The sequence below is a fragment of the Ostrea edulis genome, chromosome 3 (assembly GCF_947568905.1).
Source record: "Ostrea edulis chromosome 3, xbOstEdul1.1, whole genome shotgun sequence".
In the NCBI taxonomy this organism is placed as follows: Eukaryota; Metazoa; Mollusca; class Bivalvia; order Ostreida; family Ostreidae; genus Ostrea; species Ostrea edulis.
In genome coordinates this window covers 44,359,577-44,375,525 of record NC_079166.1, presented here as the reverse complement: position 1 = coordinate 44,375,525, position 15,949 = coordinate 44,359,577, and the positions used below count along the sequence as shown (strand labels likewise).

General features: G+C 34.5%; 1 protein-coding gene across 5 annotated transcripts in view; it reads right to left on the bottom strand.

The window, feature by feature from the left end:
* Positions 1–6,316: 6,316 nt before the first annotated feature.
* The window catches only part of LOC125673762 (uncharacterized), a 39,801-nt gene continuing 30,168 nt past the window's right edge, over positions 6,317–15,949 (bottom strand). Inside the window, exons 2-5 of one of the 5 annotated variants that reach the window (XM_048910557.2) lie at positions 14,948–15,015; positions 14,515–14,570; positions 9,384–9,576; positions 6,317–8,356 (exon numbers count right to left, since the gene is read on the bottom strand). In XM_048910557.2, coding sequence (XP_048766514.2) covers positions 6,504–8,356; positions 9,384–9,576; positions 14,515–14,570; positions 14,948–15,015 — 2,170 coding nt within the window. In that variant the 3' untranslated portion in view covers positions 6,317–6,503. Of the gene's footprint in view, positions 9,577–13,657; positions 14,571–14,947; positions 15,242–15,949 lie in introns of those variants that run through there. The other 4 variants (XM_048910558.2, XM_048910561.2, XM_048910563.2 and 1 more) reach the window with 4 other exon arrangements.

Below are 15,949 nucleotides of genomic sequence, written 5' to 3'. Positions count from 1 at the left end.
ATAAAAGACATATACATCCATGGGAATGAAAATAATATAACAATTAAACTGGAAGATAACGATGTTCTCAAAAGTGGCGACTCGTAATTCAGTGCATATATCAAGTTGCAATGCAGCTGGGTTCTGCACACATGAAATATCGAATTCTATTGTCATTGACTTGTATTTATACACACTGAATCTTTTCTCTGATGTTTGTTTTTAAATTGACATTGCTTTCATCATGCAATATACAATGTAAATACATGTTTGCTGCAAACTACCTCGTCCGGTTTTCTAGTACCACTTGTCTGCAAAATCATTACCAAATATGGATTGTCATCAAGGTCGAAGGGCGCATTGGCTGTTCCATTTAATGTAACAAATGGGTCAACCATATGATATTTTAGATTTTAATTCTAGTTTATATTTTTCATGATACATAAAAATATAAATATAAACAATAAAATGTCTTTCTTTGTTGGTTCATCGGGTAATGAAGGTAGCAATCATTGCAGAAAAAAATTGCATACTTAAATCTCCTCCGCAGCTTGGAGAACATATGACAATACTACAGAACTTCTGCTGCTTTTGTATGGTTTTACGGATATCCATACCGGAATAGAGAAGTATGGAATATCTGTCAGCAATTCGTATACTGGTTCGGAGGTAACCGATGGAATAGTTTACACAAATCATGTTGAAAGCGAAACCCAAGTACTATCTTTAAATCTAACACGTGAATTATCAGAAATAGAAGAAATAATTGTGTCGGACTGTGCACTGAACAAAGTGGGCTTAAGGAGTAAAATTTCGAAAACTATTGATTCAATGGTTGCGGATGATATGTCATATCCTAAAGGTTCAACGCTATTTATGTCGTACGCATACCTGTAATAACGACTGCACATGTTCTGTAACAGGACACAGATGTTATTCTGTTTCGATGTCTAATGCGTGTACAAGAGGTGAAAATTAACCGAAATAACTTCTGTCAGCTTTGGATATGTGAAATCTCCGCCAAGCGTGACCTTCTCGTCAGCGGGTTTGCTCAGTGGACAGTGGTGGGATAAGACAAAGATTCAACGTATTGAATGGAACATCGATGTTTATCATGAATATCTAGGAGCCGGTGTGTTTGATAGAAGGATAGAAAATGTTTGGCAAGAGAATGGACATCTAACAAACACAACGTTTTGTACGAAAAGGGGGAAACAATGTTTACATGGGGAATCCTATGTATTATACGTAGGCTACTGACAAACAAGTTGATGGTGCAGAGGTTTCAACAATCTCGTTTAAAGTCAGCATTTCACAAATTATATGGTCATTATAACGATCTAGTTTGCCAATACAACATATCTTTGGGTCAAATGCTGTCTGACGTGTTCATACCGATTGTTAGGCTGTTCTTGGTCCACTGATTTTCACTACGGATAACTCCGTCTACCTGGTCAAGATATAGGGCTCACGGCGGGTGTGACCTGTCGACAGGGGATGCTTACTCCTCCTAGGCACCTGAACCCACCTCTGGTGTGTCCAGGGGTTCATGTTTGCCCAACTCTCTATTGTGTATTGCATATAGGGGTTATGATATTGATCACTGTTCGTTATCTTCACCTTTCATGTTCGAGGTTGGCTATCAGTAAGTATGTAGACCTATATAGACAAACAATCAAGTCACTTACTTATCGACACAACGTCGCCAACTATTCGACAAGGAAAATCTATCCAAGAGACAGTTTTCGGAAAACCTCTAGTATACCGATTCCCAAAATATGGCGCTAGAATAAGTGCCACCAAATGCGGTTTAGTATTAAATGTAGATACAAGAGCTATCGGTGAAATCGTTAAAACGGCAAAAAATCGCAAAATTAAGCCAAAAATTGAATACCTGGTTTTTAAACAGTTTTTTAGATTCGAAATAAAAACGGAATGCAGAAAGACGTACATTTTATGTTCCAAAATAGATAGAATCCGTTGTTTAGGAAATTGTGACGTGTATGTTATCTTACGTAATTCTCCTGAATGTTGTCACTGATGTCATGTGGAAGCAAACTGAACTCATCTGGGATTGTGAAAGAATATTGATTCTTCCTATTTTACGAAAAATATTTTAGTAAGTACAACATTGGGGGAAAACTTTTTTTAAAAAACGTTTTAATTGACATTTTAGCCCACGGACACTTCTGAAATGGGGGCTGCCCCAACACCCTTGCTTAATCTTTTTAAAACCCTATATAATAGGACTCACATGATCAACTTGACTTATCGCCCCGCTTGATTACGCTCAAACGCCGCTGGGCTTTCTAATCAATTTTATTACACGAAATATTGGCGAGTTTCACGTCTCAGCATCCGAGGCGAAAATGATAATGGCGGTGTAGTTACAGTCCGCTTAACAACGGTAAGGGGAATATAACTGCTCATGCACAGTTGCGTGCTATTGGGGACCGGTACGCGAGAAACATCCCCAGTTTTCAAATGCAGTGTATATCGATATTCTTAATTCAACATCCAATTTCCTTGTGTGCTTGGATGCGTGTTTTCAGAAAGTGGAGGACAAATTGAGAAATATGTAATATCTGCAGGCTCATCTCCGTTTGGTATGCCAAATCATTTTTATAATTTGTATCATTTCAAATAAACGTTCTTTTGAATCTATATCACTCTTTTGAAAGGTAAAAATGCATAAGCTTTAGTATTACTTTTTTTTTGGAAGAAAACGACCTGTTTAATGCTCTCAACATAGGACTCTCAACCTCATTTCCCATAGAAAGCAATACACTAGCACCATCTGTCAGATTTTACAATTACTGCTACAAACAGTATTGGAATGAAGTCGTCCTTTGCTTCTGATGGGATTCTTGTTGACTTAGATATATCTTCCAAAACTCCCTTGTTCTCAGTTCCCCCCGTTATGACCTGGACTTCCGGCTTGCTGTGGACACATCGTGTCGCGGACTAGGGTATGTGTTATACATGTATTGAAGATGGGAGTACTAAGATCCATGGGACTGGAGCAATGGCAACGATCATACGGTCCAACTAAACTTGAACTGTTAGGAATGGTAATAGCAGTCTCAGATGGCTCGGTGTAAAACGCTGACTCTGGACACTTCAAAATTGGACCTCCAAAATGGAGAAAGGGTGGAGCCTCTTGTCATAAGAGATTGTCAGTGAGATCTATGAAAGACCCAAATTGTAGTTGTTCAATTTATGGGATTTTTCGTCTTTTCTCAGCACAAAGACGTTAATGTGGAATGACGCACCCAGTGATTTTTGTCTGTAGCAATTCCTCGTATATTTCATTTATAGAATCACAGTTATTTGTCTTCCATTTTTCACAGATGTTTATTCACTTTTTAAAGAAAATTAAATATCATCAATTTTTAATTGCATACTCTAAAATTCATCAATTTGTCTTTTGAGATATTCCTGTTTATCATGTTTGAATTAAAATACAACAAAATAATATTTTTAGCCACCATACTTTTATAATTGTTTCTGGAAAAGGGGATTTTATAGAACCAAACTTTAATTTCTTGAAAACTGGCGATTACGTCTGTACCAACACTTATCAATAGAAAATGCACATGTATATTAATAATATGCAAATTTCAAATTGAAAAAAAAAAATTCTATACACGCATATATAAAAACATAAAAGAATTTGGTTAAGAAATTCCGAATTGAAGAGTTGTCATTCCTAAAATAGCAAGACCCAAGAATCAAATGTGGATTCTGAGAAATTCTAAAGAACTTTTAGTAAATTTGAAATTGCTAGAATTTTCTCAAATCAATAACATCAAAACGTATGACTTTTAAACACTTTACATGACCATTCCTCACAATAAATTAAAGATTAGACTTTTTGACCTCATAGACAGTTGCTTCGTCAACAAAAATGGAAAAAGGAAGTATTCGTATCTACATATAGTAATCAGTCATCCTGAAAATTTGATTGTTAAACACCACTCTGATTCCACACACAAGCACTCTGAAGTTGAAATAAAAAATATGCTAGAGTTCCTCTTTGACAATATCTCAGTAGTCTTTGGTGATCAGGTCTTCCAACAGTCTGTTGGAATTCCCATAGACACGAAATGTGATCCTTTGTTAGCTGACCTGTTTTTATATTCCTATGAAGCAGAGTTTATTTAAAAGCTTCTACATGAGAAGAAAAAATCCTCTAGATGTTGCCTTCAACTCGACATTTAGATATATCGACCACGTTTCATCTATCAACAGTAAGAATTTTCATTCACATGTCCACTGTCATGATCGTGTGCAGAATTGGACAAAACAAGGTGGCAGACGGCAGTTCCAAACAAAGGTAGGCTCTTAAAACTCTTCATTTTACCGACTTATTAGACGACGAATTTATGAATTTTAAACACTGCCTGGCCAGGGAGGCTTCATTAAGTTGATTGGTTGTTGGAATTCTTACTCATATACACGTACAACTGTAAATTCATTGATCGAAGTTGACGATCTTTTCTCGATAGAACTCGAAGCGGGCGACGATGTTTCTAGCCATGTTTTAATGCATTTTAAGAAAGATCATTTCTGCAAAATAGACTCTGCAGATATCTTTTGATGAAAACTTGATAAAGTGTATGCGATTTTTCCATTAAATCGCCTTGGTTACATAAATATCTTGACTTGAACATTTGCTTATGTGAAGGATTGGAATATGTTCGTTCATGGCGGACGAGATCAGTGGACAAACTATGCTTACTCCTATTAGAAACTTGATCACACCTCTGGTGTGTCTAAGGGTTCGTGTTTGCCCTAATTTTAATTTTAATTTCCTAAGAGTTATGGGATTGATCACTTTTCATGTGAAATCCAATGTTTTCTTTTCCTGTGTATTTCTTTTTAAACACAATTTGGGCTCATACTGTCTTTTGATGAGTGTTTAAAAACTATTGGCTATGCTGTTAGATATATGTTTTTTTTATCAGTGATTATCTGATTTTCTACCTTCAAATGTTGATATTACGTACTTGCCAGAACCTTTTCCTTTTATTTTCATTATCTCATTCCAAACGTTATTAATAGGAATATGCGGATTTAGACTGGAAAGAAATTTTTTCCAGGATTTTTGTATATATTTATTTATGTTTCAATAAGCCTTTGCTTGATGCATGCGAAAGTTGCTTTTTTATTTTGAAAAAGGTCGAAATTTAAGGTATACATTAATTTGCTATATGTATATTGTAAAACAAATTTGGTAATTTTTGAATGGGGTCTGTGTGGTTTTCAAATTTTTCAACTGAGATATCTTGCAATCACAGAGTTTCGAGCATGACTAAGGTAGCAGGGGACAGTTTCGCACTATAGGCCCGGTCAACTTTTTAAAAAAAAATGGAAATACCTTAATTTTAGGTGCATGTCAAACGTAGCTGAGTGCTTGATAAAAATTTTGATGTACATCATGTAGGTGTCACCATGATTCCTAGCATATAGATGGGTGCAAATACGAAACTAAGACACGTGGTCAGTTGCCGAAGAAATTCCGGTGAAAATATGCATGGTCCAGCAAAAGGTCTGTAGCTGAGAGGGAAGGTGGATGGCCCCGTATGAAAGGTAGATTTTTGAAAAGGGCAGATAGGGTTCTTGATTGTGCACAGTGTCTAAATCCCCATGCTTGGTACTCTGATGGTGTGGGTGTGGTGCGAATTAGCCCAAATGAGAGAAAATCAAAGCAAAAAAGGGGCACCTGCTCAGAGCATGTTTTGTGCACCAGCACCAGTATTTATAGATTACATGTAATTTAGGGTCATAATTTATTCACTACACCAATATGAAATACAAGTATTGACATAAAAGGGAAATATGATTTTTCATTAGTCTGTCATAATCTGACTTTGATGTATACCCCCTACCCACATGTTTCAGAACCAAAGAAACTGTCCCCTGCCATCTAATCAATGTTGTCGAGTTTCCAGTTTACAACAGAATTGCTCTCTGGAGGATCATTTACAAGCACTTCAACAATAATTGGAAAATGATCGCTTCCGCACAAATAATCATATGCAGACCAGTTTAAATCAAAAGGTAAAGAGGGACCCACTACACTAATATCATTGAGGAATAAGAACTATTGCCTGGATGTAGAAGTGCTTAAGCCATCCTTTAAATTACACAGATTGCGGTAAGATATTACATCTTCGAGTTTTGGGACTAAAGATGGTATCAGGAGCCTAAGAGGAATGAGTATTTTCTGCCACTACCGCCGTTAGCTCTATATCTTAATCCAATAAAAGTTTTATATTTTCAGCCACCTAGTATTAAATTATTAAGGTAACAAAGGGAAAAAAGTACAAAAGGATAACACACATTTTCATTTAATGAATTTTAAATCAATGAAATGTAAAACACTTTCCATATCACTTCTGTACATGCATGATTGATTGACCTGTAAATGTGTTCAACACTTCTGTACATGCATGATTGATTGACCTGTAAATGTGTTCAACACTTCTGTACATGCATGATTGATTGACCTGTAAATGTGTTCAACATAATTCTTTCATCATATTCTCTGCAACCGATACCAGGGTTTTGGAATTTCTTTCTACAAAAGGATCATTTACGAACACAAGAAAATGTGCGTCGTTAATGGATTTTTGCAAGTTATAAAGCGTTTTTCTGCATTTTTTTTTCTTTCCCACCGCCAGATAGCTCAGGAAAATTAGAAACAATGCGTATGATTTATCATACATTGAGAAATCAGAAATTTCAAACTTGTTGACATACATTTCAATAGCTTTTGGGAGGAAACTGGATCCCCTATCTAAATACACAAGTCTGTACTCATAGTTTCTGATTAAATATGTGAAACTACATGACAGTCCCCGCCTAATCATACATGTATGTCTTGACGGATATATGACAGCAAGGAGTTCCTTGAGAACTTTTATAGACTGTTTGAATTTTCCTTCACAATACCATAATGTAGCTAAGTAAAGAATATTCGATGAAGATGAATGTTGCACCAAATTAAAAGCTGCTTCCGCTGTTAGTAAATACTTAGTGAAACCTGTCAGTACAAATTTTTCATATAAGATAAGTCCAACTCTTCTCATAACATCCGAGAACATGTGATTCAGCACCGCACGTTTTATATCGTTGTTTTCATTTTGCAAAAGGTTCATCAATTTCAAAATAGAAAACATACATTGATGATACGTTGTTTGATGTCCCTTCATATTTTTTAATGATCCAGACAGTGTAATGAACCTTTTCAGCTTTCCATGCAGCATACATGTACCTTGCAGCCCTAACATACCCGAGTCTCTGAAACCCAACTGGATAATAATAGACCACAGGTAAGGCGCTCCAGATTGAAGGACATGGAGGATTTTTTTCTCAATTTTGCCCTTTCTCGCCAACAGACCAGCCTTTAGGAAAAGGTTACTTTTGGGCAAAAAATAATTAGGACACATCCCTTTCTTGACAAATAATAAAAGTCGTGTTAAACAAATCCAAAAGCAGTACAAAATATTGCTTGGAATCCAGAAGTCTAGATGAATGTCTTCTAATACATGGAACAGAACTGTTTTCAAATGGTATGAACAAAGTGTGTCGTTAATTTCTTGATCTGCATCAATGCTGTAATGGAGTAGAATTTTCAACAATCCATAGCAGCAAAATTGCACGTGATTGAGTGAATGGACGATACGTTGTTCAAGGACTGCAAAAGACTTAAGCCATTGAAAGCCCTTGGTATCACCTTCAGGAGGACTTTTAGGAGCCACATGCATGACAGTAATATTTTTTTCTAAAACTTCTTCTTTGACATTATTCCAAAACTTTGTCTGAAATTCTTTTAAAAACTCATTGGAAGAAATCGGATCGATGGGCAGAGTATAACACATGTCGAATCCAATCGGACTATCTGATCTAATACATGGTCCATGAATTCTGGTATCGGGGTTTTTATTTGTACGATACTTTAATTTATCCTTTGTAAAGGAAATCCTAGAAAAACACATATCATCAACCTTGTTTATTGTGTACCGTCGCGAATATGGTATTAACTGGCAAAAGCCCGGTTGGCAGTCTGCATCACTTGCTACATGTATGACTTCACTTTTGGTGTTTTTGTGCTCTTTAGATTCGGTAATAACATTACATGTCAACACAGACACCATGCTATCAAGATCTCTCCATGGAAATGCAAATCCTTCACCAGTACTTCCCATAATATAGTCCCTTTCAAGTTGTGAAACCCATTTCACTTCCTCAACAAGTTTATGCACAACTCGTCGGATCTCAACATCATGTTCTGTGCCTATAACGAATTGTAAATAATCCCAAAGTCCCGTTATGTGTTTGATCTGCAAATTGTGATTTTCCGAAATCAATTCTGAAATATACATGTGGAGAAATATGCATGTAATTTCATTAAACAGTAACTAAATCATGCAATATAATGTATGGATATGATATGCATTCTCTTTAAATTAGAAGGTCACTACGGTCAACTGAGTTGTATCACTTTTGTCTATGCCATGGCTGATAACAGTAAGGCTACGTTTGCAAATTAGATGAATGATTCTAGCAATAACATTGAGGATGTAACATTCAATCATTAAAAAAATATGTTCAATTATATTCCTATGTAAAATTTTGATTAACTGTTGTTGTCCCACATTAACCTTCATATTAATGTTTGAACAAACTTGAATCAAAAGTGTACAAAAATTAAACTGTACAAAATGTATTAATTTTATATTGAAAGATTTGCTTTTTATTCCTTTGTGAAACTTTGAACCCCTGTAGCAGCCTCAATCTCATTCCAATAGCTATGGATTGAACACACCTGAATGCGCAAGAAAATGTGAAGATAACACAAATCCCATAAAAATAGAAAATTAAGAATAGGGTAAACATGGACACCTGGACACATTAGAGATGTGATTATGTGCTTAGAAGGAGTATGACTTTCCTATACACCGGTCACACCCACCACAAAGCCTTTGTCGTGATCAGGTAAACGGAGTAATTCATAGTGATAATCAATATGTAAAGATAGGTATGAAACATCTGACTTTGAGCAGAAATTGTCTTCGAATACCGTAATCTTATCTTATATTATCTTAAAATCATACCCTTTGACAATTGCGCTAACTTGAAGATTTCGGGGGACACAGTTTGAATGAATTAAGACCACATTATACACATTAAATTGAGAGTTTAACAGACAATGTAGATGATTTAAAACGATTTTGAAGTCGAATACTACAGCCTCAAATTTATCTAATCATTTTTAATCGCCAAAATTGGCTATCATGTAATAAGAGTTGCTTTCTCTTTTCTATGATACATTCTAAGGGAACCCAGAAGGTTCGGGGGCTGTGAGGGAGAATTCATCATGTCACCAATGCATGAACCTGTCTCTTCCCTATCGTCTCCATCTTGTTTTTGTTGAACACTATGTTTCGTCCTCTTCTTTTTCTTCACTTCCGGTTCCCTATTGTTCCTGTCTCTTCCTCCTTTCGTCTTAGAGCGTGTTGTTCTTCTTTCAGCAACTTTTCCTTCTTCCTGTTTTGGTTTCGGCATTTTATCTGTCACTGAAACAAACAACTACCAGCAACAATTAATATGATATTGGCAGGAAGTGTATCCTATTTCTTAGTATTAATTTTGCCCGTGATAATACAATTTTAAACATCACTCTGATTCCCCGTATAAGTAGTATTATAATGTTAACATTAAAAATATTCACAAGTTCTTCATTGGCAATATTTATTCTGTCTTTTGTGATTAGGTCTTCCAACGGACTGTTGGAATTCCCATGGGCACAGAACTGTGCTCATTTATTAGCTAACCTGTTGTTGTATCATTATGAGGTCAACTTTATTCAAAAGCTTCTACTTGAGAAGAAACAATATCTTACTGTGACATTTAACTCGATATTTTGATATGACAAGACTGATCTCTGTGATTATGGATGTTGCCAATCACAGAGGCTTTAAACCACCACGGGTCATGGATGATATTCCTTCCAAATCATGCCGCCAGTTCCCTAAGCTCAAATTTGCAAACAAAGGAACGTATGCCGTCAACATAAGCAACTTCGTCATAAAAAAGTTCAGTCGTGCATTCCAACTTATTTCAAGTTCAACTCTACACCCAGTATTTCCTACAAATATACTTCTACTATTGCATCCAAACTTTTTAATTATAAACCAACTTTGCAGTGCCTAGATATAGACCATATTTTACTTAATCCACCAACGTGTTCTTGTTCTCCATCTTCTCTCAACTATAGTCCAGCTCGACATGTTATTACTGGTGATGTTGATATACAAATGTAGTTGAAAATAATGACCTCAAATCATTTATTCTAAACGGTCCTTAATACATTGGCGAAAGAACTTCATTTCTATTATGAATTCCGTCGAAGATTATGCCAGACGAGGCTAAACATGAAAAAGAACTTGATACATTGTCAGAATGGATTAAAAGTATAGGAGGTATATTAAAAAATAAAAACAAAAGTATGTACCATCTATCCTTCTTTGTTTAGTAAACCAGAAGTAATAAAAGAATTAGATATGTTAAATGAGGAATATGTTTTGGTTCCAACTGACAGCTGACAAAGCTTGTAACAACATTGTCTTTGTTTGTAAGGCTCATTATTACAACTGTATTTTAAACAAACTTGGCATTACTTTCACTTTTGGTAATTGTACCTATACTCCAACTGCCCTCTCAAAAGACGAAATTCTTCAAATCCATGCTTCAGTTTTAAACACATTTAATATTCCAATCAATGGGTCGGATGAATATGAGTAACCATACCTATACTGGATTCCTAAACTTAATAAAACCCTTACAAACAAAGATACATTGCTGAATCCAGTAAATGTTCTACCAAGCCCCTATCTTTGCTCCTCACTAAAATATTAACAGCTGTGAAGGAGAAACTTCAAACGTACTGTGCGACTACATATGCCAGAAATGGTGTAAATCAAATGTGGATTCTAAAAAAAATTAAAGATCTTTTAGTAAATGTTAAATCGCTAAACCTTTATCAAATCAACAACATCAAAACGTATGACTAATCAACATTTTACATGACCATTCCTCACAATAAATTAGACTTTTAGAACTTTTAGTAAGCTTGAAATCACAAAACGTTTCTCAAATCACCAACACCAACACGTATGACTTTTCAACTCTTTACACGATCATTCCTCACGATAAATTAAAGACCAAACTTTTTGACTTCATAGACAGTTGCTTCTTCAACAAAAATGGAAAACGTAAATATTACTTTGTTAAACGCCACCCTGATTCCACGCATAAATACTCTGAGGTTGAAATACAAAATATTCTGAAATTCCTCATTAACAAATATCTTCGTGGTTTTTGGTGATCAGGTCTTCCAACAGTCTGTTTGAATTTCCATGGGCACGAATTGTGCTCCTTTGTTAGCTGACCTGTTTTTATATTCCTATGAAGCAGAATTTATTGTTTAAAAACTTCTACATGAGAAGAATTTCTTGCTGTGGCCTTCCATTGGACATTTAGATATATCGACGATGTATTATCTATTAACAATAATAATATACAAGAGATTGTTCTGTGTATAGCCAGTTTTTAAATTGGAGCAGGCTAGTGAGAAACAAGTTGATGATGCAGTTATTGTACAGTCTCGTTTAAATTCAGCATTTCACAAATTCTATGATCGTTATAACGATCTAGTTTGCCAATACAACCTATCATTGGGTCAAATGCTGTCTGACGTGTTTCATGCCGATTGTTAGGCTGTTCGTGGCACAATGATTTTGACTACGGATAACTCCATTTACCTGATCAAGATATAGGGCTCACGTCGGGTGTGACCGGTCTACAGGAGATGCGTATTCCTCCTAGGAACCTGATCCCACCTCTGGTATATCCAATGGTCTGTTATTTGCCCAGTTCTCTATTTTCTATTGCTTGTGGGAGTCATGAGATTGTTCACTGTTCGTTATCTTCACTTTTCATATCAACGACATTTCATCTACATGTATTAACAATATTATGTCCAATCGATAGTCAAGAAGGGGGGAGGGGGTATGACACACGATATTTGATTTATTTATTTTAAGTTATCTCATAAAGTTCATGGGCTATATTATAAAAAATTCGTTTATAAGATATAGCTTATGAATCATAAAAGATTTCGTTTAATACGTATATCTGAAATCTTTTTATAAAATATCTTATAGAAATAAATATATATGATATAAATATATATATATATATATATATATATATATATATATATATATATATTTTTTACTAGATCTGTCATAAACTGTATAAGCTATCGTGTTTAATATACAAGATATCTTTTAAACTTGATAAGATATCTTATATAAGATATTTTTCATATTTTATGAGATATCTTATAAACTGTAAATTATATGACATATCTTATAAAATTTATTAGATATCTTATAAACTTTCTTTTATAACGTATCTTATGAAGTTTAGAACATATCTTATAAAAGTTATAAGATAACATGTCTTATAAAAGTTCTAAGATATACTATAAAGTTCATGAGATATCTTATAACCTGTAAATTATGAGATTTCTTATAAAATTTAATATATATCTTATAAACTTTCTTTTTATAAGGTATTTTATAAACGTTATAAGATATCTTATAACAGTATACTATATAAGATTTTGTATAAAGTTTACAATATATTATCGAAAACGTTAATAAGATGTGCTATAAAGCGTGTCCTTTATGAGATATATTTTATACACTATAAGATATCTCATATATTTAATGAGATATCTTATAAAGAAAAAAGTTATAAGATAACTATGCAGTGCCACATTAACATAAGCTCAAATAATTGAAGATATCATCAATTTATTTGATGCGTACAACAATTACCGATCTCTGAATTATTGCGAACATTATTGTAATGGAGGAGAGTATCAATTATTCTGCTGAATTGATATGTGCTAAAATTCAATTGTTAATCCCATGAAATGAATTGACTATACAAACAATTGAATTTATACACCCATTAATTCAATTGTTGAGAGCAAGATAATTGATTTGATGCGAGTGTTAATTCAATAGATGAGAGCAATAATATTGAATTGATGATATCTTCAAATAATGAAAGACATATATAATTATTTGAGTTCATGTTAATTTGGCACTCCATAGATATATCTCGTATCTTTTATAAAAAAAATCTTATGAAGGATATAAGATATCTCATCAACTTTTTAAGATATCTTTTAACTTCATGAGATATCTTATAAAAGTTATGAAGGGGAGAGGAGGACTTACTATGTTTATTTAACAACAAAACGATATACCCTGCATTTCTGCACAAACAAAGGGACTTAAAGCAATTAGTATATCATTATAATATGGGAAATGAAAATTCGTTATTTTTTATTCAGAAGATGAAAATGTGAACTGTTTACAGCGACGACGACGACAGACAACGGACACATTTTGATCAGAAAAGCTCACTTGAGCCTGTGGCTCAAGTGAGCTAAAAATTCAGATTTATAGTAGATATGTAAGGAAGTTGTAGTCTCCAACAAATAATATGACAAATAAATACATCACTAATCTATTTGCATTGTAGGTTCATTAACATCAATTGCAGATTTCCTGGACGCACCCATGATTCTTACATTTCAACAATTCCAGTCTGCCTGAAATCTTGAAGATCTTAGCAAGAGGAGGGTGGTTACTGGGAGAGTCAGGTTACCCTCTTAATGATAACATGATGACTCCATTTAGCAACCCATTTAACATCCACACCTGCTGAGGAGCGTTACAATGTGGCACACAGCAAAACCAGAAATGTGGTGGAACGAGCCTATGGGGTGCTGAAGTCAAGGTTCAGGTAAATAAGGAATTACAACTGCATGTATCCTTAAAAGACACTATTAATACCGGTAAGTAAAAATAAAGTAAAATTAAAGTTTTGTTATAGATGTTTGAAAATCAGTGGAGGTTATCTTCCCTTTAAACCGAAGAGGTGATCCTTAATAATTGAGACATGCATGATAAAGCAATCAATGAAAAGATCCCTTTGCGACAAGGTGGAGTTGTGGCCAACCAGCAGAACAATGCTGTGTATCATGGAGCAGCTGCACAGACTGTACGGAATTTAAGACAACAGGTGGCCTCTAGACTTTAATTAGGCATAAAAAATAATGATATCAACCATGTATACATGTGTACGATTTACTTTTTCCCCTAGACCCAGCACTGATGAACATTATAAGTAAACACATTTCAGAAGTGACAATTTCTCTCATCTAATAAAAAGATAAAATAACTATCAGAGAGCTACGGCAACAAAATGTGTTAAGCTGTTAACAACATTTAATAATAGGAGAGACAGAAAGAGGAGAGAGAGAGAGAGAGAGAGAGAGAGAGAGAGAGAGAGAGAGAGAAAGAGAGAGAGAGATAGAAAGAGAGAGTCTGGTGAACGGTGAATCCGTCTTTCTAGGGTCATCGCAATTCTCTCCAGTGTCATTACTTTTCTCTCTTTCTGTTCCAATATCTTTCTTTTCAATTCCATCCGGTCTTCCATTTCTTAAATTGAAATTCAAAATTTTACTCCTTCCATATAATTGATTGTTAAAATAGTTTTTTAGAGAATAAGTATAAAATATAACAAACTAGATAGGAAATTAGTGTAACATGTTTAAAATATGCTAAAAATCATACCTGAATTCACCTTGTTTTGGAGGTAGCAAGGTAAATGTACCAGTAATTTGTTCATATTTTCTATGGTGGTATGAAACACCCGAATAACATTGAACATATCAAAAGTGTTTGATAGTAAAAACACTAAAAAAATGATCACACTTCTCAAATGTTCATGGTAATATACAGATGTGAACTGTACATGTTTGTTTTTATGGAATGATATATATTCCTAGGAAACGTTCTAATGCTTTAATCATTACCATAGTTCATAGACTTTTTCCTTCCTACTGGTTCTCGAATCTTCCTCTTCAAGAGACCTCCTGCGATGCTGTTATTATAAAGAAAATTCTTGAGAATGATCTACAATACATGTATTTTGCAGAGCTAGGGTACCATATTAACCTTGCTACAAACAGACTTTTTTTAACAAGTAAATTGTACCTTATTATTTAATAAATAATTTCCAATGACCTATCTGGCTGGATTTCATTATCATTTATCCCAATATCAATATACATGCAAGAATTAAGAATGCAATTTAAATAAGAGATGTTTGTAAAACATATATGCCCCCCCCCCATGGTGCAAAATTGAAAAGGGTTAGAAATTTAAATAAGAGATGTTTGTAAAACATATATGCACCCCCCATGGTTCAAAATTGAAAAGGGTTAGACAAATACATCCTTTGATTGATACTAGTATCACCAATTCAAAATATTGAGTAGACAATATCTTCCTATGTCCAGAGTGGATTCACCATGTGACCTAAAAATCAATACGGTAATCTACTCCTTATGCTGTACCAGTGTACTCTTGACCTTTGACCATGTGACCTCAAAATTAATAGGAGTCATCTTCGTTTGAAGAAATGAAGCATTGTACAAAGTTTCAAGTCTACCTGATAAGCCATATAGGAGAAGTGTTCACAGGAGAATTATTTTAAAGCCCTTCACTCCTCTTAGATCCGCTATTACTTTTAGGAAAATAATTAGATCCTCCTGCCAGACAATATGCACATTTTGCGACAGACAGACGGACGGAAAGTAAATAGAAAAGATCTGTATGTTACCAGTACTTACAATCAACTGCCAGGGCTTAAATAAAACTTCAGAACAGGGTCCATCCCCTATTTTGGAAGCTTCTCATGTTTCACTTTCCAAATGTACCCCCCTCCCAAAAAAACAACCACAAACATGAAGTTAAAAAAATAGAGAAAAGAAATTTATTGCACCCGCAGGATTTGAACCCGGTATCTCGGACGT